The sequence below is a fragment of the Musa acuminata genome, chromosome BXJ3-9, assembly GCF_036884655.1.
Source record: "Musa acuminata AAA Group cultivar baxijiao chromosome BXJ3-9, Cavendish_Baxijiao_AAA, whole genome shotgun sequence".
Taxonomy (NCBI): domain Eukaryota; kingdom Viridiplantae; phylum Streptophyta; class Magnoliopsida; order Zingiberales; family Musaceae; genus Musa; species Musa acuminata.
The window spans coordinates 3113346-3134692 of NC_088357.1; the positions used below are offsets into that span (position 1 = coordinate 3113346).

Here is a 21347-nt window from a genome sequence, read left to right on the forward strand (position 1 = left end):
GACAACAGCTGGCGTCGGTGGGTCGCCAAACGCGGTGAGCGAGGTGCGTCGCTCTTCAACACGTCTTTCCCTGACGAACCCGGTATCACACCATTTCGGTTACTGGATCATAGGTGGGACCCACGAGAAATCGGCCTCCGGGTAAGGTTCTCGGGAGGGTTCTTGGTGCCGAAGCGACAGCCGTATCATACAAGGGATCGACTAATAATGCACTTTCCATTAAGCTAATAGGGAAGGAAATAAATGGGGAAGTAGTTGATAGCTTGTAAGAACTGAAGAGGTGTTCCTCCCTCACCAAAGATTCCCCGCGGTTCTGTCCGCCATCGGAGCTCATGCAAGGTACTCACGTTGCTCTTCTCCGTCGATCTAGGCTTCCGCTTCATCCGGTTTTGATTTATTTCAGCTGCGTTTTGTAGATCTGTTGTTGTTCTCTTTTCCGACATTTTTTTTGCCAAATATTCCGTCTTAGATTTCAGTAATTCTGCAGGAATTCCGGTTTATTTTCCTCGTTCTGTGGATTTCTCCTCTGAATCCAAGAGGAATGCAAGAACTTGAGGGAAATCTTCTGTTTTCTTCATCAAAGATTCGATTTTTGCTGTATCTAGGGCTAAAAATCCAGTCTTGGTCTTCGGCTTGATTGCTAGTTTCTTCCCAAAGTTCTGTTCTTCTGGGTGGTGCATAGTGTGGTGTTTCCACATGAGGAACCATTTCGGGTCGGCTTCCTTGCTCCTGTTCTTGGCGATGGCCCCGATCTTGGTCGCCGCCGATAACTCCACCTATGTCCCTCGGGACTACATCCTCCTCAACTGTGGCGCTTCAGGGAAGGCCATTGATACCGACTCCCAAACTTGGACCGGCGACGCTGGATCTAAGTACGGCCCTTCTCTGAATGCCGTCGGCTTCACAGCTCCCCAGCAAGACTCGTCGGTCCCGGAAGTCCCGTACTTGACGGCCCGGGTCTTCACCTCCCCGTACACCTACTCCTTCCCTGTCGGCCCGGGCCGCAAGTATGTCCGCCTCCACTTCTACCCTTCCAATTATTCCAACCATGTTGCATCGGATGCATTCTTCTCCGTCACTTCCGACACACACACCCTTCTCAGTAACTTCAGCGCCTATCTCACTGCCGATTCACTCAACTATGCCTACCTCGCCCGCGAGTTCTCGGTTAATGTCTCTACCGGTGGCCTCAACCTCACTTTTACCCCATCGACCACCCATCCCAATGCTTTTGCTTTTATCAATGGTATCGAGATCGTGTCGATTCCGGACATCTTTAGCTCTGCAAGCCCTATTCTCGTCATGGGTGGAAGTTCCCTGCCCTATACAATTGACCAGGACTGGGCTCTAGAGACAGTGTATCGGCTCAATGTGGGTGGTCAGTCCCTTTCCCCTACCCAGGACTCTGGCTTGTTCCGCTCTTGGAATGATGATTCACCATACATCTATGGGTCTTCTTTCGGTGTGACCTACTCCAACGATCCGAATGTCACCATCTCATACACGGTTAATGTTCCAAACTATACTGCACCGGTGGATGTCTACTCAACTGCACGATCAATGGGGCCAAATGCAAATGTCAACCTGAATTATAATCTCACATGGATTCTCACAGTGGATGCTGGCTTTTACTATCTCGTAAGGTTCCATTTCTGCGAGATCCAGTATCCGATAACCAAGTTAAACCAAAGAGTCTTTGATATCTACATCAACAACCAGACTGCACAGGAAGGGGCTGATGTAATTGGGTGGAGCACTGGAATAGGTATACCTGTTTTTAAGGACTATGTCGTGGTCACAACAGGAAGCGGACAGATGGAGCTATGGATTGCACTCCACCCAGATACCAAAAGCAAACCACAGTTTTATGATGCTATCTTGAATGGGCTTGAGATCTTTAAGTTGCAAAACAGCAATGCAAGTCTTGCAGGACTTAATCCACCACCAAGGCCTGATCCAGAGGTGGATGCTAGCAAGATTTTTGATGGGCAATCCACGAAATCCAAGAGTAGAACTGCGGCAATTGCTGGCGGGGTTGTTGGAGGGTTTGCACTCTTGCTTGTTGGTTTCTGTCTTATCAGGATCTGCAGGCGCCAAAAGAAGAAAGGAAAGGATGCTGGTAGCAGTGATGGGCCTTCTGGTTGGCTTCCTCTCTCCTTGTATGGAAATTCTCATTCATCTGCATCAGCTAAATCAAACACTAGTGGGAGCTATGCCTCATCACTCCCCACAAACCTTTGCCGCCACTTCTCATTTGCTGAAATAAAGGCTGCCACAAAAGGTTTTGATGAGTCTCTCCTCCTTGGAGTTGGTGGATTTGGAAAGGTTTACCATGGGGAGATAGATGGTGGGACAAAGGTAGCCATCAAGCGTGGTAATCCGATGTCCGAGCAAGGTGTTCATGAATTTCAGACTGAGATTGAGATGCTTTCCAAGCTTCGTCACAGGCACCTTGTCTCTTTGATTGGTTACTGTGAGGAGAACTGTGAGATGATCCTGGTATACGACTACATGGCCCATGGGACCCTCCGTGAGCATCTATACAAGACTCAAAAGCCGCCCCTCACCTGGAGGCAGCGACTCGATATCTGCATTGGGGCAGCTCGCGGACTGCACTACCTCCATACTGGTGCCAAGTACACCATCATCCACCGAGATGTGAAGACCACAAACATTCTGTTAGATGAGAAATGGGTCTCAAAGGTTTCAGATTTTGGTCTTTCCAAGACTGGTCCGACACTGGATCACACTCATGTCAGCACAGTGGTGAAGGGAAGCTTTGGATATCTTGACCCAGAATACTTCCGGAGGCAGCAGCTTACTGAGAAATCTGATGTATACTCGTTCGGGGTTGTGTTGTTTGAGGTCCTGTGCGCTCGGCCAGCTCTAAACCCTACACTTCCAAAGGAACAAGTCAGCTTGGCTGAGTGGGCGGCACACTGCCAGAAGAAGGGAATACTCGATCAGATCATTGATCCCTACTTAAAGGGTAAGATTGCTCCGCAGTGCCTAAAGAAGTTTGCTGAGACTGCCGAGAAGTGTGTGGCAGATGTTGGGACCGAACGACCATCAATGGGTGATGTGCTGTGGAACCTCGAGTTTGCCCTCCAGCTGCAGGAGAGTGCCGAGGAGAGTGGCAGCATCAGTACTGGTATCTCAGACGAGGCAGCAACACTTATGATATTCGGAAAGAAAGTTCCTGATGACCCATCTATGGAATCAAGCACCACAACAACCACAACCACCTCGATAAGCATTGGAGGGCGGAGTGTAGCTAGCGAGGACTCGGATGGGTTGACCCCCAGTGCTGTGTTTTCACAGATCATGAACCCAAAAGGTCGGTGAGCTCATCATTGTAACGGTTGCCTCGATGCTTCTTCAATCATCGATATGGAAGTTAGCGCTTTGATTTATCTTCTTAATCTCTTTATTAAATGTATTTGCTGAGTTTGTGCTGTAACATTACTCAACCTTGAGATTTCATATAACCTCCGATAAATTTGATCTGTAATTTGTACTTCCAGAATGAAACTGCTGTTGTGAACAAAATAAATGGTTGGTGTTATCAATAGACAACTTAAAGTCGTCTTCTTTTGTATCTGGAAGTTTGATATCGTATCCTTTGTTCCTGAAAGATTTGATGGATCGAACAAAATATGACCTATTCAGATATGAAATGGACTCCTAGTTTCTGCTCTTGGATTCATGTTGAGCTGATAGATTTCTTGGGGTGTCGTTCTAGCGCTTTTCTTGTGCGAGCATGCGATATCCAAGTATCCAAAACCTGTTCTTTTATCTTATTGTCTCTATCAGAGAGGTGGATCATGTGCTGTATCCCACTGCGTGCTTCAAGTTATGGGTCCGCAAGATCGGGAAACATTTCAACCCGTGCACGTTACAGCTTAGTCTGTGTTTTTGATAGCATCGGACAGTAGCTGGAATTCTCCAGCTGCTCTCCATATCTCATGTTCTTCCCCGAATTCTGTACTTTTCCCTATAGGATTCCAGTTCAGCTTCATATAACATGCAATCACTTCCTGTTGTCGACATCCATAAACCAAAAAGATCAACAACAACAACAACAACAAAATCCAAACTAGCTGGCTCTGTGTTGTACCAGTGAGTAACTTAGATTAGTAGACCTGGAACTAAATATAATAGACATCATTTAACGAGCCTGCATCTGGCGATGGCTAACACTTATGATTCTTCATTGAAGCTAAAAGATCATTACATAACCAGACATAATTTCTAGAACTAAATTCTGTGTATATAAAATATTTACCTAAAAAGGATTTTTCATGAAAAATGATATGTTCTCTCCTCCCAATCCACGTGTCAATTTGACAGTAACTCATCGAAAAATAGATTTATTAATTGGGCGATTTCCCTAACAAAATATCTTCATTTGGGAATTTGTATATGGTTTGGAAACAAATAAAAATGGGTAATTATTTAGGAAATACGTAAAATGAAGATATTTTTCAGAAAAATCGTCCTTATTAATATATATTAAAAATAATTATTATACGCAGATGAGCTTCCAGAGAATGCTTGCCGTCTTGCCACGTGTCGCTAAACGCACTCTTCTAGTCCCAGCGACTTCACCTTCTTCCTTAACCTACCCCCGACCCCCTCCCCTCCGACCCCACTTCTCTCTCTCGCTCGCTCGCTCGCTCGCTCTCTGCGTCTTCTCGACCATCGAAGCATCGCGAAGAGCGACGATGAAGATTGTTCACGTCGAGTGCTTGGAAGACAATTACGCCTACATGTGAGCACCGGTTGATCCTTTCCCCCGCGATTTCCCGTTGCTTCGAACCCTAGATTTGCTTTTGAACCTCTTGTTTTCTTGATCCCTTCCCGTTTCGCGCGACTTCCAGAATCGTGAATGAGGTGTCCGGGGAGGCGGCGGCCGTCGATCCCGTCGAGCCCGACAAGGTCTGCTGGACGGCGAAGCAGATCGGGGCCGATCTCAAGCTTGTCCTCACTACTCACCACCACTGGTTGGTCCAAATCCCCTCTCCTCTTATCCTTTTTGCTAGTTCCGATAAGTTCTTGACCCAAGATTCACCAAATTGTTCATCTACTCTGAGAATTTGGAGCTCTGCAGTACTAGAAGTCGTTGGATTAGGTTGGTAGCCCGTTATATGTCGTCTTCTGAAAGTGTCCGGTTCATTATAGGGATCATGCAGGTGGGAACGAGAAGATGAAGCAGTTGGTGCCAGGGATAAAAGTCTTTGGTGGATCAAAAGACTCCGTCAAAGGTTGCACGGATAATTTAGAGAACGGGGATAAGCTGCCTCTGGGGCCGGATATGGAGATACTGGCGCTCCACACACCATGGTATGGGGTCACTCCTGTTGTATCACATCTTGCTCTCCATACCCTGTATTCCTGTGTGATCTATGCATTCTTACTTGATTGTTTGTGCGTACTATGAGGCGACAAGATAAAATCAAAAGCACAACCTTATGTCGGTCTCATTTGAGAAACTATTATTGGACAGTGATCTAGCACATGTAGAATTGCAGGACTGCCACATGTTGACTGATTCTGAGACATAGGATAGCAAGTTGTTTAATTCACATATGGAGGAAAACATAGGCTGCGTTTGGTAACACATTTGCATTTCTAATCAGTGGTTGGAGAAAGGGGTTTGAATAAACGTGCAGTTATGGAATACTCCGAGTGTTTAGTAAACAACATATGAAAACTATATTTTAAATGTGCATTGTCGTAAATTTTGTTTAGTAAAATTATATTTCAAAAGTTCATTAAATATTTTTGATAAATTTACCTTTCTAATATTCTTAATATTTGTTCAAAAGTGAATATATATATATATATATATATATATATATTCATTAAATTAATAAGTAAATAATATATGTAATCTTATAAAAATTTAGTATGGCCCAAACATATAATAAATAAATAAATAAAATTTTATCTTATAGAAAATATAAATCAACTTGGTTTATCACTAAATCATTTTGGTAATATTTAATTTTAGATAAAGTTATAGGGTACTTTTGGAATTTTAAAAATTACATTAGCATCCTTCAAATGTTGAAATGCTAATGCTACCTTGAGGTAGCATCGGCATTTGAGCATTTTCAATGCAGCATCCAGGTTAGATGCAATTTGAAAAAAATTTAAACAAATATCGATTCACATGACATGTGTATTGGGCCCTCAATGTATATTTCAAATGTGTTCTCAAACAGACCCTTAGAATTGAAAATATAAATGAATCATTTTGACAGCCCGAGGACATAAGATAAACAGACTTCAAAACCAGCAAATAGTATGATGACATTGTTAATTAATTGTCCTTGAGCTACTTTTATCGAGAACTAAGAAAAACTTTGATTGAACAAACATTTTCTTGCACTGCCTCAAGTTCGTAAGTGAATTATACATTATAATTATTGGTGGTTTGTGCTAGATAAACTGGAACGTGAAGAATATCTATATCTTTGGTCATGAAGCTGAAAGGAATTATTGAGCTTTAGTTTCTGATTAACATGACAGGCAAACCATAATATGTGATGTCATAAGCAACTATTGGTGATGGCAACATATACCATCTGAGAACGACTTTGGTGATAATATGAATGTGACAATACATATTATTTATTAAAATTAAACATCCTAAGTTTTCATCGATTAAAGGGCAAAGCTTTCCACATTTGTCAAATGCACGTGTACGTTGAATGATAGTGCCAAGTCAATAAGATGGAATTCTGTACATAGCAGCAACATCTCCTCTCGGAAAATGTTGGTCGAGTTGGTCACTAGAAAAATGGTGAACTGTGGCGTCTTTGAGCTGGTCAATTCTCCTTGCATTCCCTCATGCATTTCCAGAACGAATGGTGCAGTAGCTCAGAACAAATAAAACCTCAGACAATTTAATAATCTTTATTTAGAGGTTTGAACCTGTCTTAGTCTGAGCTTCGAGTTGTCCATTTGCATCATCTAATCATTTCTTGCATCCTCTATGAGGAAGCACATTGTACCTTAAGATGCTTTTTAGTGATCACCGTTGATGCAGGATGAAAAAGTAAACTCAAGTCCTTGAATTATTTATATTACTCATAAAGGATGAAGATATAATCTATTAGTTGGTGTTGCTTTTTTCACTCTTTTTTCACTTTTTTTGGTTCTCAACCTGAAAATGTACTTATGATCTGGTTTCATCAGCCACACCATGGGTCATATTAGCTATTACGTGACCAGTAAAGGGGAAGATCCAGCTGTCTTTACTGGAGACACATTGGTGAGTCGACATCATGTTCTTTGTTCTATAATGTGGATGCATTACACTCTGATAGATAACACTCTTTTATTCCTTTTGTTTTTCAGTTTATCGCTGGTTGTGGTAAGTTTTTCGAAGGCACTGCAGAACAGATGTATCAATCACTATGTGTGACATTGAGTTCACTGCCGAAGCCTACTCGTGTTTATTGTGGCCATGAGGTGTGCTTTTTCATAATCCTAATATCTAATATGAGAACCTTTTCCTTGGGATAGAATGGAATGAAGTCATGGACCTTAGAGTTTCTATTTCGATTCCTGGTTGGACTAGTCATGCCAAACGAGGTTGTTGAATATAGGTAATGGAAATAGTGTAGTCGAAGGTGCTTAAACACATCTAAGTTCGATGCATTCCAAAAAGTTAAAAAGGTCATTACTAGACTAATCCAGGAAATGCATGGATTGCAAATGTTAGCTGATTGTATTTGTTATGCAATTGATGAGATCTTGATTAGTGGGAAAATATATCCTTGGGAAAAATGTACATCAGATGATGTATGTATGATGCTGATTCCTTATAGTTGCTATAGAGCAGTGTGGTCAACATAAGCAGCAAATGTGGCATACAATTTGATTACAGCTGTAACTTGGTAATCTTCGATAAAACAGTTTATCATGTTTATCTCCCCTGTTATATCTGATAATACAGATATCTTCATGATACGTCATTCCATTTAATAAATCATTGTCTTGTGTATGTGACATATTTTTTGTTGCTATGATGTAGGAGGGAAACATGTCAATAGTACTGTGAAACATACATCATTTTATTCTTAGATCTGTTGCAACTTCTAGTCTTTCCCTTATGCTTTTGTTGGGAAGAGATGATGAGGCTAAATCTGTGATTTCCTGCAGTACACGGTGAAGAACCTGCAGTTTGCGTCAACGGTTGAACCAGACAATGAAAATATATCACAGAAGCTATTATGGGCTCAAAATCAACGTAAAGAAGGCCAGCCTACCATTCCTTCGACAATTGACGAAGAACTACAAACCAATCCATTCATGCGGGTTGACTTACCTGAGATACAGGTTTTTTGCTTTCTTTTTGATTCATTGTATTGCTTGAAGGAGGGAAAGAAAAGAAAAAGAAAAAGAAACGGGCATATTATGTTAAACTAGTGGCTGACTACATAAATTGCTAATCTGATACGGAGCTTGATTCTCCCAGCAATGGTCTTAAGCTGCCTCTTAGAAGATATAGATGTTTTTAAGCTAGTGAACTTTAGACTTAGAAGGTGTATCTACACAGCATGAATGAAAGAGTTAGCATTACCAGTATACTAGCTGTAAAATGAAATGGTGCATTTGATGAAGATAATTGATGGCTTTATTGCTAGAATTCAACTACCATACTGTCAGATGGACTGTTCATGGGATGTGAAATGAATTCGTCTTTTGAAGCTTGCACATTCAAGTCCTTAGCATTTTAGCATTGGATGCTTATGGCTGCGCATTCTTTTAGGTGACAGCATACGGTTATGAAACGGGAGCCTCGATGATGAGTGTGCTCTCAACATCATGTGTGCAATTTCCCGAGGGATAGAAATAATGTTAATGAATTGCATAAGATTTCTGGACATATGTGGAAGACAAAGCATATGAACTTTGTCCAACTCTGTTTTCCTGTATTACCGTTATTACTTCCATCTGCCATATCGACCATTGTCCTTTGTTTTGGTCATATTTCAAATATCTGGATTTACATATTTGTTTTATATTCTGGATCAGCTTATCAACTTGAACTCGGCAATTTGCAGGCTAGAGTCGGCTGTGGTACTCCAGTCGAGACGCTGAGGAAAATTAGGACAATGAAAGACAACTGGAGAGGCTGAAAAGGAGGAGATCAATCCTCCGAAGAGACGATCCAAAGAGTCTTTTGGGATATGGTAATGTGTTGTTAGAACAAGGACCATATTTTCTGTGGTTATAGAATCTTGCCCGAGACTGCAATAAATCACGGTGTGCGATTGTTCACGGAATATATCTCGATGAATTAATGTTGTGAGAGAATCCGAGATGTGTAGGCACTTGCAATCCCGAGAGTTGGTAATGGTCATCAAAGATGCTGAAATGCCAGGACAGTCATTTGGTTTTCTACCGAAAGCATCACAGCAAACTGAAACGACATGATTCTACATGAGCAGGGCTGGCACTACGGAGGTAATTGTCTTATGTTTGTCCTATCATAAAGCATTCTCTCTACATGAGCAGGGCTGGCACTACGGAGGTAATTGTCTTATCTTTAGAGGCGATACGAGTCACTGCTTGTGCTGCGTATGCATGCAACAATAGTCTGTGCGCTCTTCAATAGCCTCTATGGAAAACGTTGCACAAGCGAGGACGAGAGGGCCGCTTTTATTTGGAGCTTCTTTGGGCTAACGTGTCGGCAAGCCTCTCGGTGCTGGACTCAGCTTTGATGATCAACTACCGACAGCTTTGTGAACAGTTCATTAGTCATTTCTGAGCGGAAGAATCTTTTTGCCCTGCGAGCGGTGATCAACAATTAATTAGATTATGTGGACATCAATTCGTAAAATATTTTTCTTTGTTAAATTTACTATAAGAAATCGATTAGATAATAACAATTAAGATTAATTATTGTTTACTTAAATTTTTTATTTATTTTTGTTTCAAAATCAATTAGAGTATTGAGAATCTCACTCGACGTCCCGTACAGGATCACCCGAGCCACCTTCAACCTATGTGTATCAACTCGAACTACTACTAGATTGGACTGATCCTGTCATCATAAACTTCTTCTCTCACATTAAATACTAATGTGGAACAGATTACAACACAGTCTTCCAGCTCACGGCATCACATGGCAGTAAGCGCCATGGTAATAACAAACCCTTGTCTCTTCAGATGTAGGACCAATCTATGACACGTCGAGAGGATCGTCATGCCTGCAACTCCGCATAACGTGTTGCCCACGCTATGTTCTCCTTTGATGTCAACTTAGCGTCGAGCCCTGGAGTCGTGCACCGCCTCCCAAGCTCGAGCTTCGTCATAAACAAGAGCGTGATGTGAGCTGTTTACCGGAAGATGCAAGTGTATCAAGCCATAAATTTTGTTTAGTTGACTCAGGGATGGTCAAGGGAACCGCGTTTGCTTTATTTATGATCAACTTCCCCATTTTAGAAATATATCTTAACTTCTCACTTATTAATTTTCTTTTCCGATGACCATAAATATCTACAATTTTTTTTCTCGACGATAGCTTTTCGAATAAATGGAAAAGTAACAAACTCTCCTCTTATGGCACAGTAAGGGACATGTGACTCATGTCAATCATATCTCCTAGTGTCAATTTCGTGACACCACTGTATATCATTGTCTCGAGAATAAAACGTTTCGTATCCAAATTATTATTTTCGTAGAAGAAGCCGTTTCCAGCACCCATCGCACGCCGACTTCCCGCGTTTCCCTCTATTTATATGATGCACCGCCCTCGGAAGCTTCTCTCACCCCTCGCCTCTCCTTCCTCTCTACCTCTCTTAGATCGCTTGCTGTTGTCCACGTGCAGACGCCATGGAGGGAGGGATGGCCGCGCACCGCCAGCTGCCGACGCCGGCCCCGACCCTTGGCCGGCCGTCGCCGTCCTTCCGGCTGCGCACCGAGAGCCTCAACACCTTGCGCCTCCGCCGCGTCTTCGACCTGTTCGACCGCAACGGCGACGGGGAGATCACCGTGGAGGAGATTGCGCTCGCCCTCGACCGCCTCGGCCTCGCCGCCGACCCCGCGGAGCTCAGTTCCACCGTCGCCGCCTACATCCCTCCCGGCCGCGCCGGCCTCGCCTTCGACGACTTCGAGGCGCTCCACCGCGCCCTCGGCGACGCCCTCTTCGGCGCTCCCGACGCAACAGGCGAGGAGGAGGAAGCGGCCGAGGAGGAGGACATGAGGGAGGCCTTCCAGGTGTTCGACGAGGACGGCGACGGCTTCATCTCGGCGGCGGAGCTGCAGGCGGTGCTCTCCAAGCTGGGGCTGCTGGAGGGCCAGAGCATCGCGCGTGTCCGAGAGATGATCTGCTCCGTCGACCAGAACTCCGACGGCCAGGTCGACTTCGGCGAGTTCAAGCACATGATGCAGGGCATCACCGTCTGGAGAGCCTGATCAACGGCCCATGATGCACTTCCTTTTTCTGGTTGCTTTCCCTTTCCCTTTCAATTTTTTTCTCTTCGCCCCTCACCGCTTTTAAATGCTGCTGATGTTGCTCGCATCACATCAAGGACGCGTGGAGGTCTAATAGCCGTAGATTTCTAGAGCCAAGTTTGAACGCACCTTTTTCTTATCCTCTCATAATTTGTCTTTGAATGGTGTGTCGGGCGACCGATTGATTTGAGCTTTGAGGATGTGCTGCGATGCGTGATATGTTATGTTTATTAACCTGTCGAACTAAAAGGAGTCAGTGTCGTCGATCAATAACTCGTGCTACAATTCTTGTGGTTTACCAAAGTATTTTCCCACATGGGGTTATGATGAGCATATGGAGTGTTATAATCAACGTTAGATATCTTTTATATCTTTTAGACATAGATATATTTATATATTTTACACATTAGATATAGAGTTATTGTTATAGTTATATATTTTACACATTATATATCTTAAAGAGTTATAGTTATATATTTTATTTCTTTTTACACATTAGATATTAATCTAAGAAACCTCATCAATTAATTTTAACTTGAATTTAAATATTTTAGATTGTCAAATTAAATTATAAAAAAGCCATCATGTATTAAATATTAATATAATGGTAGTATGCCAAATTTGTTTACCGAAAACTGAGTATCCAAAATCTTATTTCATATTTAAAAAAATATCTGAAATATTATGTCAAATAATGATATAATAGTAGTATAACAAATTTGTTAAACAAAATTGAGCATTCAAAATCTTATTTTATATATTTTTTAAAAATATCGGATAACTTGGGTGATAAAAATTTTGATTATGAAAGATTTTTATCTTTTAAAAAAAATAATATTTATTGACGGAACCATTTCGGAGACGGTGGGGCCACCTGCCATCCAAAAGGGAGTTTTCCCATTGTTCGTTAGTCAAAGTAAGCGGCTCCACAGGAGACCCGATGACTGGTTGCCAACACTATTATTGTCCTTCAGATATAAACTTATGATGCTATGAGACAGCGAGCTTATGGGAGCATGTGGTTGTGAAACTTGGAGGAAAGTAACTATGATAAGACTCGGCTGACGTTAGCCGACGCCAACCGAATCGGAACACCGATCGAGACGCATTAACACCTACTCAGGTGCGGTTCTTCACGCCACGTCAGCGCCCATGTCAGACGCTATCAACCTATCTCCTGCAGGCGGGCACATCAAATAACAGTAAACTTCCCTATAAATACTCTCTCGTTCATCAAAGAAGGGGGGGTCACACATACAAACACTTCTTCTGAAACCCCCTCCACATCTTCTGCTAACTTGATCGTCGGAGGGGTCGGGTCGAGCCTCCCGACCCGACCTTTGTGCAGGTGTGAAGCCGAGGGTCCCTGCCGGCCGCGCAGACGACGAGCCCCTGCCCGGAGGAGACGACGACCCCGTCCCGATCGGACCATCGCACTGGACCGACCCCGCGGGCTCGAGGCACGCCCCGGAGAGATCCCCGACGTCCGGACCCGAACCGAGCCGCGTTGGCCCCGAGGCCACGGCTCTCAAAGTTGTTTCCCACAACAGTTTGGCGTTAGGACGGCCCGGAATGTCGGGTGATCACCCGAGCGGCTCAGATGAGCCCACAGTTGAGAGGTCACACCCGACCGAAGCCTCGGGGGAACATCCCCCGCACGGAGACCATCGTGACGAACACCCCGCCACAACCTCCGAACGATATTGGCGAATATTCAATGACCCGGGCTTGTCGCCGCTCGACGGCGCCCCAGCCGACTCAACGCCCGTGTCACCCGAGGCCTTTCAGGACCTCGCCCGTCAAGTCCGAGCTATGATGGAAATGGTGCAAACCATTATCCCGCTCGTTTCTCATCCGACGCACCCGCCCGCGATCGAACCACTGCGACAACGCAAGGCGCTCGTTCGGGCCCACTTGACACCACCGGAACCCCCCACTTCGCCTCGGGTTCGACCGGCCTCGCTCGGGGATCCAGTGAAGACAAACCCGAGCGGCCGCCCGGAACCTGAAGTGCTCTCTTCGGACTCCCTGCGGGCCTAGTTGCGCTTCATCAGCCAGCGACTCGACGAGGTGCAGGAAGAGGTTCGCAGGTCCAAGGGAGAGCCCGGGGAGAACGCACACCAAGGGTCTCCCTTCTCACCCGAGATACGGGACCTGACAGTCCCCCCGGACTTCCAGCTCCCCCCTCTGGACGCTTACCATGGCTCTATTGACCCAGCGGACCATGTAACTGCTTTTCGCGCCCAAATGACGCTATACGGAACCTCTGATGCCCTGATGTGCAAAGCGTTTCCTACCACTCTGAGAGGGCCGGCCCACGCGTGGTATGGCGGCTTGGAGACCGGAACGAACGCTTCCTTCGGCCAGCTCGCCAATGACTTCGAGCTCCACTTCGTAGCCTGTGCACGGCCAAAGCCCTTCGCGACACTGCTCCTCGGACTCAAACAAAGGGAGGATGAGCCCCTCTCACACTTTGTGGATCGCTTTGCCATGCAAATCCGGGGCTTGCCAGACACTCACCCCTCTCTGTTAGTGCAGGCGTTTGTGATAGGCCTACGACCTTCCAGATTCCTCTGGTCCATTGCGGAGCGACCTCCCACTACGGTGCCAGAGATGCTCCAGCGGGCTAACCGGTACATCGCAGCCGAGGCCTAGGCGACCGTGAAGAGAAGGGACGACCTCCGATCGCGGGCTCCATAAGAGAGGTCAAGCACCTACGGTGGCTACCCGATGTAGTCCTCATGAAAAGAAATCTAAGCCCTGCCTCAGTCTCTTCCGAGCGAAGGTTCAGTATCTACCTGACCCCCTCTCGGCTCGCGGTTGGCCCTAGCTTAAACCCCTCTGACTCTACACGGCTCGGCCGTAGACTACTTGAGTCTACCTCAGCGCAGCCTGCCCGCCTGAGTTGTGTCCCTCGGTCCGAGCTACTTCCCTCGGCCATGGACTACCTGAGTCCACCTCAGCGCAGCCTGCTCGCCTGAGTTGTGTCTCTCGGCCCGAGCCACTTCCCTCGGCCGTAGACACACTTGCGCGGCCAGCCCGCCTGCGTCGTGCTCCTCGGCCCCATGCTTTCCCGAGACACACCTGCGCGACCAGCCCGCCTGCGTCGTGCTCCTCGGCCCCATGCTTTCCGGGACACACCTGCGCGGCCAGCCCGCCTGCGTAGTGCTCCTCGGCGTCATTTTCCCCGAGACCACGCCTTCGCGGCCAGCCCGTCTGAAAGCTTAAGCCATGCCTCGGACTCCCGTTACAACGTCCGACGCATAGCTTCTTTCCGGGGGGGAATATGATGAGGATAGTAATTATGATAAGACTCGGCTGACGTTAGTCGACGCCTCACGCCTCGATCGACGCGACTGCACTCGGTCAATCGAACCGGAATACCGGCCGAGGCGCATTAACACCTACTCAGGCGCGGTTCTTCACGCCACGCCAGCGCCCATGTCAGACGCTATCAGCCTGCCTCCTGCAGGTGGACTCATCAAACATCAGTAAGCTTCTCTATAAATACCCTCTCGTTCATCATAGAAGGGAGGGGGGTCACACATACAAACACTTCTTCTTCTGAAACCCCCTCCACATCTTCTGCTAACTTGATTGTCGGAGGGAGGCTCGACCCGACCTTTGTGCAGGTGCGAAGCCGAGGGTCCCCGCCGACCGCGCGGACGACGAGCCCCTGCCCGGAGGAGACGACGACCCCGTCCTGATCAGACCATCGCACCGGACCGACCCCGCGGGCTCGAGGCACGCCCCGGAGAGATCCCCGACGTCCGGACCCGAACTGAGCCACGTCGGCCCCGAGGCCACGGCTCTCAAAGTTGTTTCCGAAGCCACGAAATCTGCGGCAATACGAACAAACTCGAGTAATTGCAGATCGAAGATTTAAAAGAAGAGGGGTTTTGGCATGGCGTACCTAATCGCAGATGGGTCGTCGGACCACTGTTCAGTCGCGAACCACTTCAATTAGTGCGGCTCGTAGTCGCCGGGAAGATTTATCACGGTAGCAGCAACATTGGCAAGCCCAGCATTTGGCAGATCCTTCCTGAATCGGACGCCCGGTGCAAGCCCACGGCCTCCGATCGAAATCGGAACCTGCAGCACAAAAGTATGTATAATGAAATATGCATCTACACTCATGATTTCATACGAATGGCGATTCACTCAGGACAACAGAAATAATACTTGTTTTTTTAATTTAACTTTGTATCGGGCAAGCGGTTGAGGTCTTGTTATCGACCAGCTGATATCTTCAAGAATTTATCTATACACCAGCTGATACTTGTTTTCAAAGAAGTCTTGAAAGCTGTAAGAGTGAACCAATCTAGAACGCTGAAATACCTGAAAGCTAGCATTTTCAGCAGCACAGAAACAAGTGACGGGAAACAATGATGATGAATTGAGAACGTAAGGTAGAACTTACCGGATGAAGTGTATGGGAGGTGAGAATTTGGATGTTCCCATCTTTGCCAAGAAGTGGTTGGCCAGACTTATCCCTTTTGACCATGTCCTCGGCATTACCATGATCGGCGGTCACAACATAGACTCCCTCCACCTTTTCTGTTGCTTCGATTATCATCTAAAAGGATTGTTAGGTCTTCGTGATAAGAGATCTACTTGCAAATATGCCATGATGATGACAATCATCTAGAAGCTAAAACTACAGTCATGGCATTGTTCTGTAACATTGCCATGAATACATCTGATGTAGTGAACATAACAATGTGAAAAACTCCTCTTAGGAGGTATAAGCTGCATCAGTAGAGAAGAAGGAAATCACTAACAACTACATTGTTTGAAGAAACCAAAAGCAACAAAGAAAATGTAGTAGCTTGACATAAAAAGGGAACAACAGTTTATATTGTCTAATGGACTAAAAAATGCCATGCACTAAAAACATAACATTTTGCAAAATTCATCTAAACTACATCTGAAAATACTTCACTTGCCATGTTGAATTTGACCCAATCCACTAAAATATTTTAGGTGGATCAAGAAAATTCTTAGTCATAGAGTTTGCTAGTTGCAGAGTCATGACTAGCCCTATTTGATCGACAAATTAGTCCTACGCCAATTTTGGAATTTATGGAACTTAAAGATTAGTTCTCCAAGGGTTTATAAGCTTAAAATTTTACTTCAACGTCCAACAGTATTTGAACACAACCCCAAGCATTTTGTACAAAGCGTAAAGCCTAACAACAGAAGAAACACGAACTTCATAAATTTACCTTAACAGCTTCATCAGCTACCTTGCATGCCACAACAGTAGCCTTGATGTCTCCGGTATGACCTTCCATGTCTCCATTAGCTAGGTTGATGCATACCTGCAGAAAATAAATCATAAGAAAAAAACAATATAAAAAGAAAAACTTTTACAGTCCAAATGTTAATCACCTGGTGGAACTTGCCACTGAGTATAGCATCTCTTGCCCTTTCAGCAATTTCCAAAGCTTTTCATCTTGGGTTGAACATTAAAACTAATCCCCATGTCATTGGGTATCTCAACATACTCTTCCATGGATGGATCAAAATATCCTGATTGATTACCATTCCAAAAGAAGGTGACTGACCAAATTTGACAGTCTCACTGCAGGTCAGAGAAAAAAGAAAGACATTTGGCATGTGGATGTATGTGATAGGTAGTAAGCAACAGCCCCATACAGAGTTAAGAAGAAATTAATGTCTTGCTCTAAATGACTTCTAACAATACAAATCTGGTAAGGCAAAGTTCAGAAATATGTCCTCAGCATGCATTAGAAATGTGCATGTGAACTATGTTTAATTCCCTAATATATATATTTCAATAGTATAAGAACATTTAACTTAAGCTCATACACAAATAGTTCATATTGAATCCAGAGATCACCAACTCAACAATGCATGCTGCATAGGTAATGTTCTGCCTAGCATTTTATATTGACTAGAAGGACTCTTCCATCTTCCATGACAAGACAAGAAAATTTCACTCTGTTTGGGCAAATAAAGGGGGAAACAAACATTTGGAATATCAAAGGATTTTGTCAAGACAAATAACAAGCTCTGACGGATGATAGAGAGTAATATTATCTGAATCTCCATGGGTTTTAATACAATTTAATCATAAATAATCTTGAGATTAAAACAGTAATTAGTAACATTGTCTCACCAGCACAAATAGCTCATAGGGAGTTTGTCTGCAGTTATCAGCTATTACAATTCATAGGTATGGTTGACAATAATTATTCTAAATCTGAAAAAGACAACAGTGATCAAGAAGACTGACAACAGCCATTATAATCCGTTATAGGGGTTTCCATCATACCAGCTATGATGAGAATCCAAATCTTGAAACTATTAATCATCTCGGTAGGTTTCACCAATTTGTAGTCCAAGGCATGAAAGAGAGTAGACCATCTAAATACAAAACGTTTGTATGACTAATTAAGTTAATCAACTTTATAGTTAACAAACTATAGACAGAGAAGAACTAAAAGTTTATGGGCAGTGGTAATTTATGGAAATAAAACCAATATCTCTGCAAATAGAATGATTCATGTATTGATAAAAAATAAACAAATCATGTACATTTTTTTAAAAGTTTATCACAATAATTAACAATTTCTAGATAACAGCATAGAATATTACCTGCAGGCAAAAGCTTTGATGTCATTATGCACTAAATATTCACCAGATGTTCTTTCTATCTCTGGAGGAGAAACAAGATAGTGGCTTGGAAGCTTCAATTCCCCATCATATTGAAGCATTCCAGCATATCGTATTTTGGAAACCGAACCCGATCAAACTTATCAAAATTTTCATACTCTAAAGCTTTTGCAATCAAAACCATCCGATCTGCTCGAAAGTTGAATGTTACAACTGCATCTCCATCTACTATAGGTCCAACTGCTTTACCACTCTCATCAACTATGACAAAAGGAGGCAAGTACTGATCATTGGCTTTTGGGTCCTCCCTCAACTTTTTAATGGCTTCAAGAGCACTTCAGAATTTGTATGGTGCTTCACCAAGAACCTGTGCATCCCATCCTCGCTAAACAACTCCCCAGTCATTCTGCAGGAACAATAAAAGGAACCAATGGCCGGGCTTTGTGATAATAAAAAAATGACAACTGTATATTAGAAGTTAATTATTTCTCCACAAGCAATCTTGCTTGGTGCCATCGATACTTGATCAGCATACAAACTAGAAACCTTTGCACTTTACCTCATAACGGTCCATTGTCACATACATACATCCAGCGCCCACCAGATGCAATTGGTGCATCAACGCCTTTCTCACGCAATTTTGAAAGCTCATTCTCAAGTATTTCTACAAATCGTACACTGCTACCATCCAAAACATCACGGCCATCAGTAACTATGTGCACACGGATTCTTTTGGCACCATGTTCACTAGCTCCTTCTAGTAACAACTGCAAGAATGAAGTCATCGATGATGATGAATGATTGAAGTTTCTAAAGTACGAACCAGAAATAAGAAATATGTACTAGTAGTTGATCAAGCCGTGAGTGGACACCACCATCGCCCAATAACCCAATGTGAAGCAAAGTCCCTTTGTCAAAACACTCTTTGATATATTTGAAACCTTCTCCTTTGTATATTTTCCCAGAGGCAAGTGCAAGATCCACTAATTTAGCCCTGACAATGGGTAACATTTGGCTTACAGTGGATGAACCAATAAAAATGAAACATACAGACAGCATGTGCCACACATAGCACCCATACATCGCATTGGCATGAGACTACTAATGACATTCTTATATAGTGTTGTTCTAGCACAGCTCATGTCGCCCAAAACAGCAGTTTACATATCTCGTGCCATCATATTGTAGTGAAATTGTACTTCATCAAGATATACAACAAAGTTGTTAAAGAGGGAATCAAAGAATGTACTCTAAACATAATAGCAGAACAAGGTCAAAGATTTCTAATAATCTGCAAGTGATTTTCCAGATAAACATATAGGATCATTACTTGAGTGCAATCACTACCAATGTTGATGTAGCGGTAGTTCTAAATAGTTTCAGCTATGAAGTATATGATTGCAATCTGTCAAGATGACAACATCGCTGAAAATAGTCCATAAATGAAATGTTCTTTTGAATCGGCAAAAATATTCATTTCATTCAAACAATACCTTGATCATAGCAGAAAGCCATGTATCATAATACTTCTAAATAGGTCGAATTGTATTGTGTTCATATAATCATATTTACATGTCATAACTCAATGCACACGCGCATTCTACCATACAAACATATTTATAATATAATGCAATGTAAAATATCAGCAAATGAATCAAATATTAAAGCCAGCATAATGCTATTTTACTGTTGCACCATTTTCTGCATCAATGATCAGGACAAGCAGAAGAATCAGAAGGTAACGAGCAGTTAATCAGGTTAGTAGTGTTCCGGTAAACCATTTATAACAAAGAGTTCAAAACCAAGCAAGTTATATGAACACAAAGAAGCAAATAAAGAAAAAAATACGATTTGTAGCTGAAGCACGTAGGCAAATGTGTAATTTACCCCTGGGCATAGATTCTCCCTGCGCCTAGTGCATTGTGACCAACTTCACTGTTACCCATGTCATCATCAGTAGGTAGCCCGACTGCTGTACCATGAGCCCTCAACAATCTCCATCTCTCTGGAGCACCCTATGAAATGGTGAAGAATGTTTACCCTTTTATTCATTGAGTAAACATGAGGAAACAACTCAGTTGAATAATCCAGAACATTGAACATCAAGAACCAACCAACCGTTTGCCATCCTAACTTTCTCTTTAACGGATAAATCATGCATGCAATTACCAAATGGCACAATTGGGCTCAGTAAATGCATTTGGTTTGGCGTAGAGTAATCATCTTATCTAGCTTTTTCCTAACAATCCCACCTGCTAAATTTCTCCAAACAACAAATTCTTCTCACCACCTATAACCTAACAAATTTTATCGCAGCCATATTCAGAGTAGCAGCAGAAAATAACTAAGTGGTCACAGATACAGCAAAATTTTCTGATTAAACAAAATAAAAAAGGGGTTTAAAATATTGGCCAATTCTCGTACTGACACATCAAATTGGCGACTTCCATATGGCCAATTCTCGTACTCCAATTATCCGTCTTCAACCCTATATGTTCATGAGCACAAATTGCGTTAGGCCCTAATCCGCATCCCCAATGCCGAACAGTATAACTGCAAGTTATATGTTCGATACTCACACGGCTTCGCGAATCCAGGGTACCAGATTAGAACAGAACTAAACATCGATAAGTACTAAAGATTCTACCAGATGAGGTGTTGCTCAAACAACAAATCGTCGCCGGCAGGGACATGGTGTCGGCGACATGGATGCAGTTGTACTGGTCGGGGTTGGCTTCCCCCCATCCGTCCAAAATCACCACGGCCACCGTCTTTCGCTTGGGAAGCCTCGGGTGGTCCGCCAATTTCGAAGAGAACTCCGGGCTTCCCATCCTTCCGAACCCTCCACGAGACTACACACCAGGGCGATCAACACAACGCGCGACGTCGAACGAAGGGATCGTTTCCCGCTACAACTCTAGCGCAATTTAATCGATCGATCAAGAGGAGGGAATGGAGGTGTGAGAAGGCGCAGATGACAGGGCGACGAGTGCTGTGGATAGCCGCTGTTTGAAGTATCAGATGCAAAGACCGGGCGGCGAGGGCGTCCCGAAGCTTCGACTCCTTCCGGTACACACGAGAGGCTTTCACAATGAACGCCCGCCTTTAGTGCCTTACAATTTTATTGGAGACACGTGTCGTCTTCATATTACAAGTTATAATATGAGCTTGGTGAGCTTAAAATAAAAGGAATAGAAAGTGATTCATAAGACATAACTAAAACAACGGTTTTTAGT

General features: G+C 43.8%; 3 protein-coding genes and 1 pseudogene across 4 annotated transcripts; 3 read left to right on the forward strand and 1 right to left on the reverse strand.

Moving 5' to 3' along the window:
* Window positions 1–209: 209 nt before the first annotated feature.
* Window positions 210–3598, forward strand: LOC135581880 (receptor-like protein kinase FERONIA). 2 transcript variants are annotated; one of them, XM_065166952.1, is made up of 2 exons: window positions 210–339; window positions 488–3598. In XM_065166952.1, the coding sequence occupies exon 2, from the start codon at window positions 697–699 to the stop codon at window positions 3343–3345; it is 2649 nt and encodes an 882-aa protein (XP_065023024.1). In that variant the 5' UTR covers window positions 210–339; window positions 488–696; the 3' UTR covers window positions 3346–3598. The 2 variants fall into 2 exon arrangements, with proteins under 2 accessions (XP_065023024.1, XP_065023026.1); XM_065166954.1 differs by having other exon boundaries at window positions 252–339; window positions 606–3598.
* A 1012-nt stretch (window positions 3599–4610) lies between these two features.
* On the forward strand, window positions 4611–9294 carry LOC103996972 (hydroxyacylglutathione hydrolase cytoplasmic). Its single transcript, XM_009418053.3, has 7 exons — window positions 4611–4771; window positions 4881–5003; window positions 5182–5343; window positions 7204–7279; window positions 7366–7479; window positions 8173–8349; window positions 9078–9294. Exons 1-7 carry the CDS (start codon window positions 4725–4727, stop codon window positions 9150–9152), a joined length of 774 nt encoding a protein of 257 aa, XP_009416328.2. The 5' UTR covers window positions 4611–4724; the 3' UTR covers window positions 9153–9294.
* A 1416-nt stretch (window positions 9295–10710) lies between these two features.
* Window positions 10711–11662, forward strand: LOC103996974 (probable calcium-binding protein CML27). The gene has a single exon (XM_009418054.3). The coding sequence runs from the start codon at window positions 10852–10854 to the stop codon at window positions 11431–11433; it is 582 nt and encodes a 193-aa protein (XP_009416329.2). The 5' UTR covers window positions 10711–10851; the 3' UTR covers window positions 11434–11662.
* Window positions 11663–12354: 692 nt separating this feature from the next.
* LOC135586991 (2,3-bisphosphoglycerate-independent phosphoglycerate mutase-like) lies at window positions 12355–21172 on the reverse strand (annotated as a pseudogene).
* Window positions 21173–21347: the final 175 nt, after the last annotated feature.

Excerpts from the sequence above, each read along its gene's own strand:
- LOC103996974 (XM_009418054.3), top strand. The coding sequence starts at position 10,852 with ATGGAGGGAGGGATGGCCGCGCACCGCCAGCTGCCGACGCCGGCCCCG.
- LOC103996972 (XM_009418053.3), top strand. The coding sequence starts at position 4,725 with ATGAAGATTGTTCACGTCGAGTGCTTGGAAGACAATTACGCCTACAT. Across the intron at positions 5,344-7,203 it reads CTGGCGCTCCACACACCATG|CCACACCATGGGTCATATTA; the intron begins GTATGGGGTCAC and ends TGGTTTCATCAG. Across the intron at positions 7,280-7,365 it reads TCTTTACTGGAGACACATTG|TTTATCGCTGGTTGTGGTAA; the intron begins GTGAGTCGACAT and ends TTTGTTTTTCAG.
- LOC135581880 (XM_065166952.1), top strand. The coding sequence starts at position 697 with ATGAGGAACCATTTCGGGTCGGCTTCCTTGCTCCTGTTCTTGGCGATG.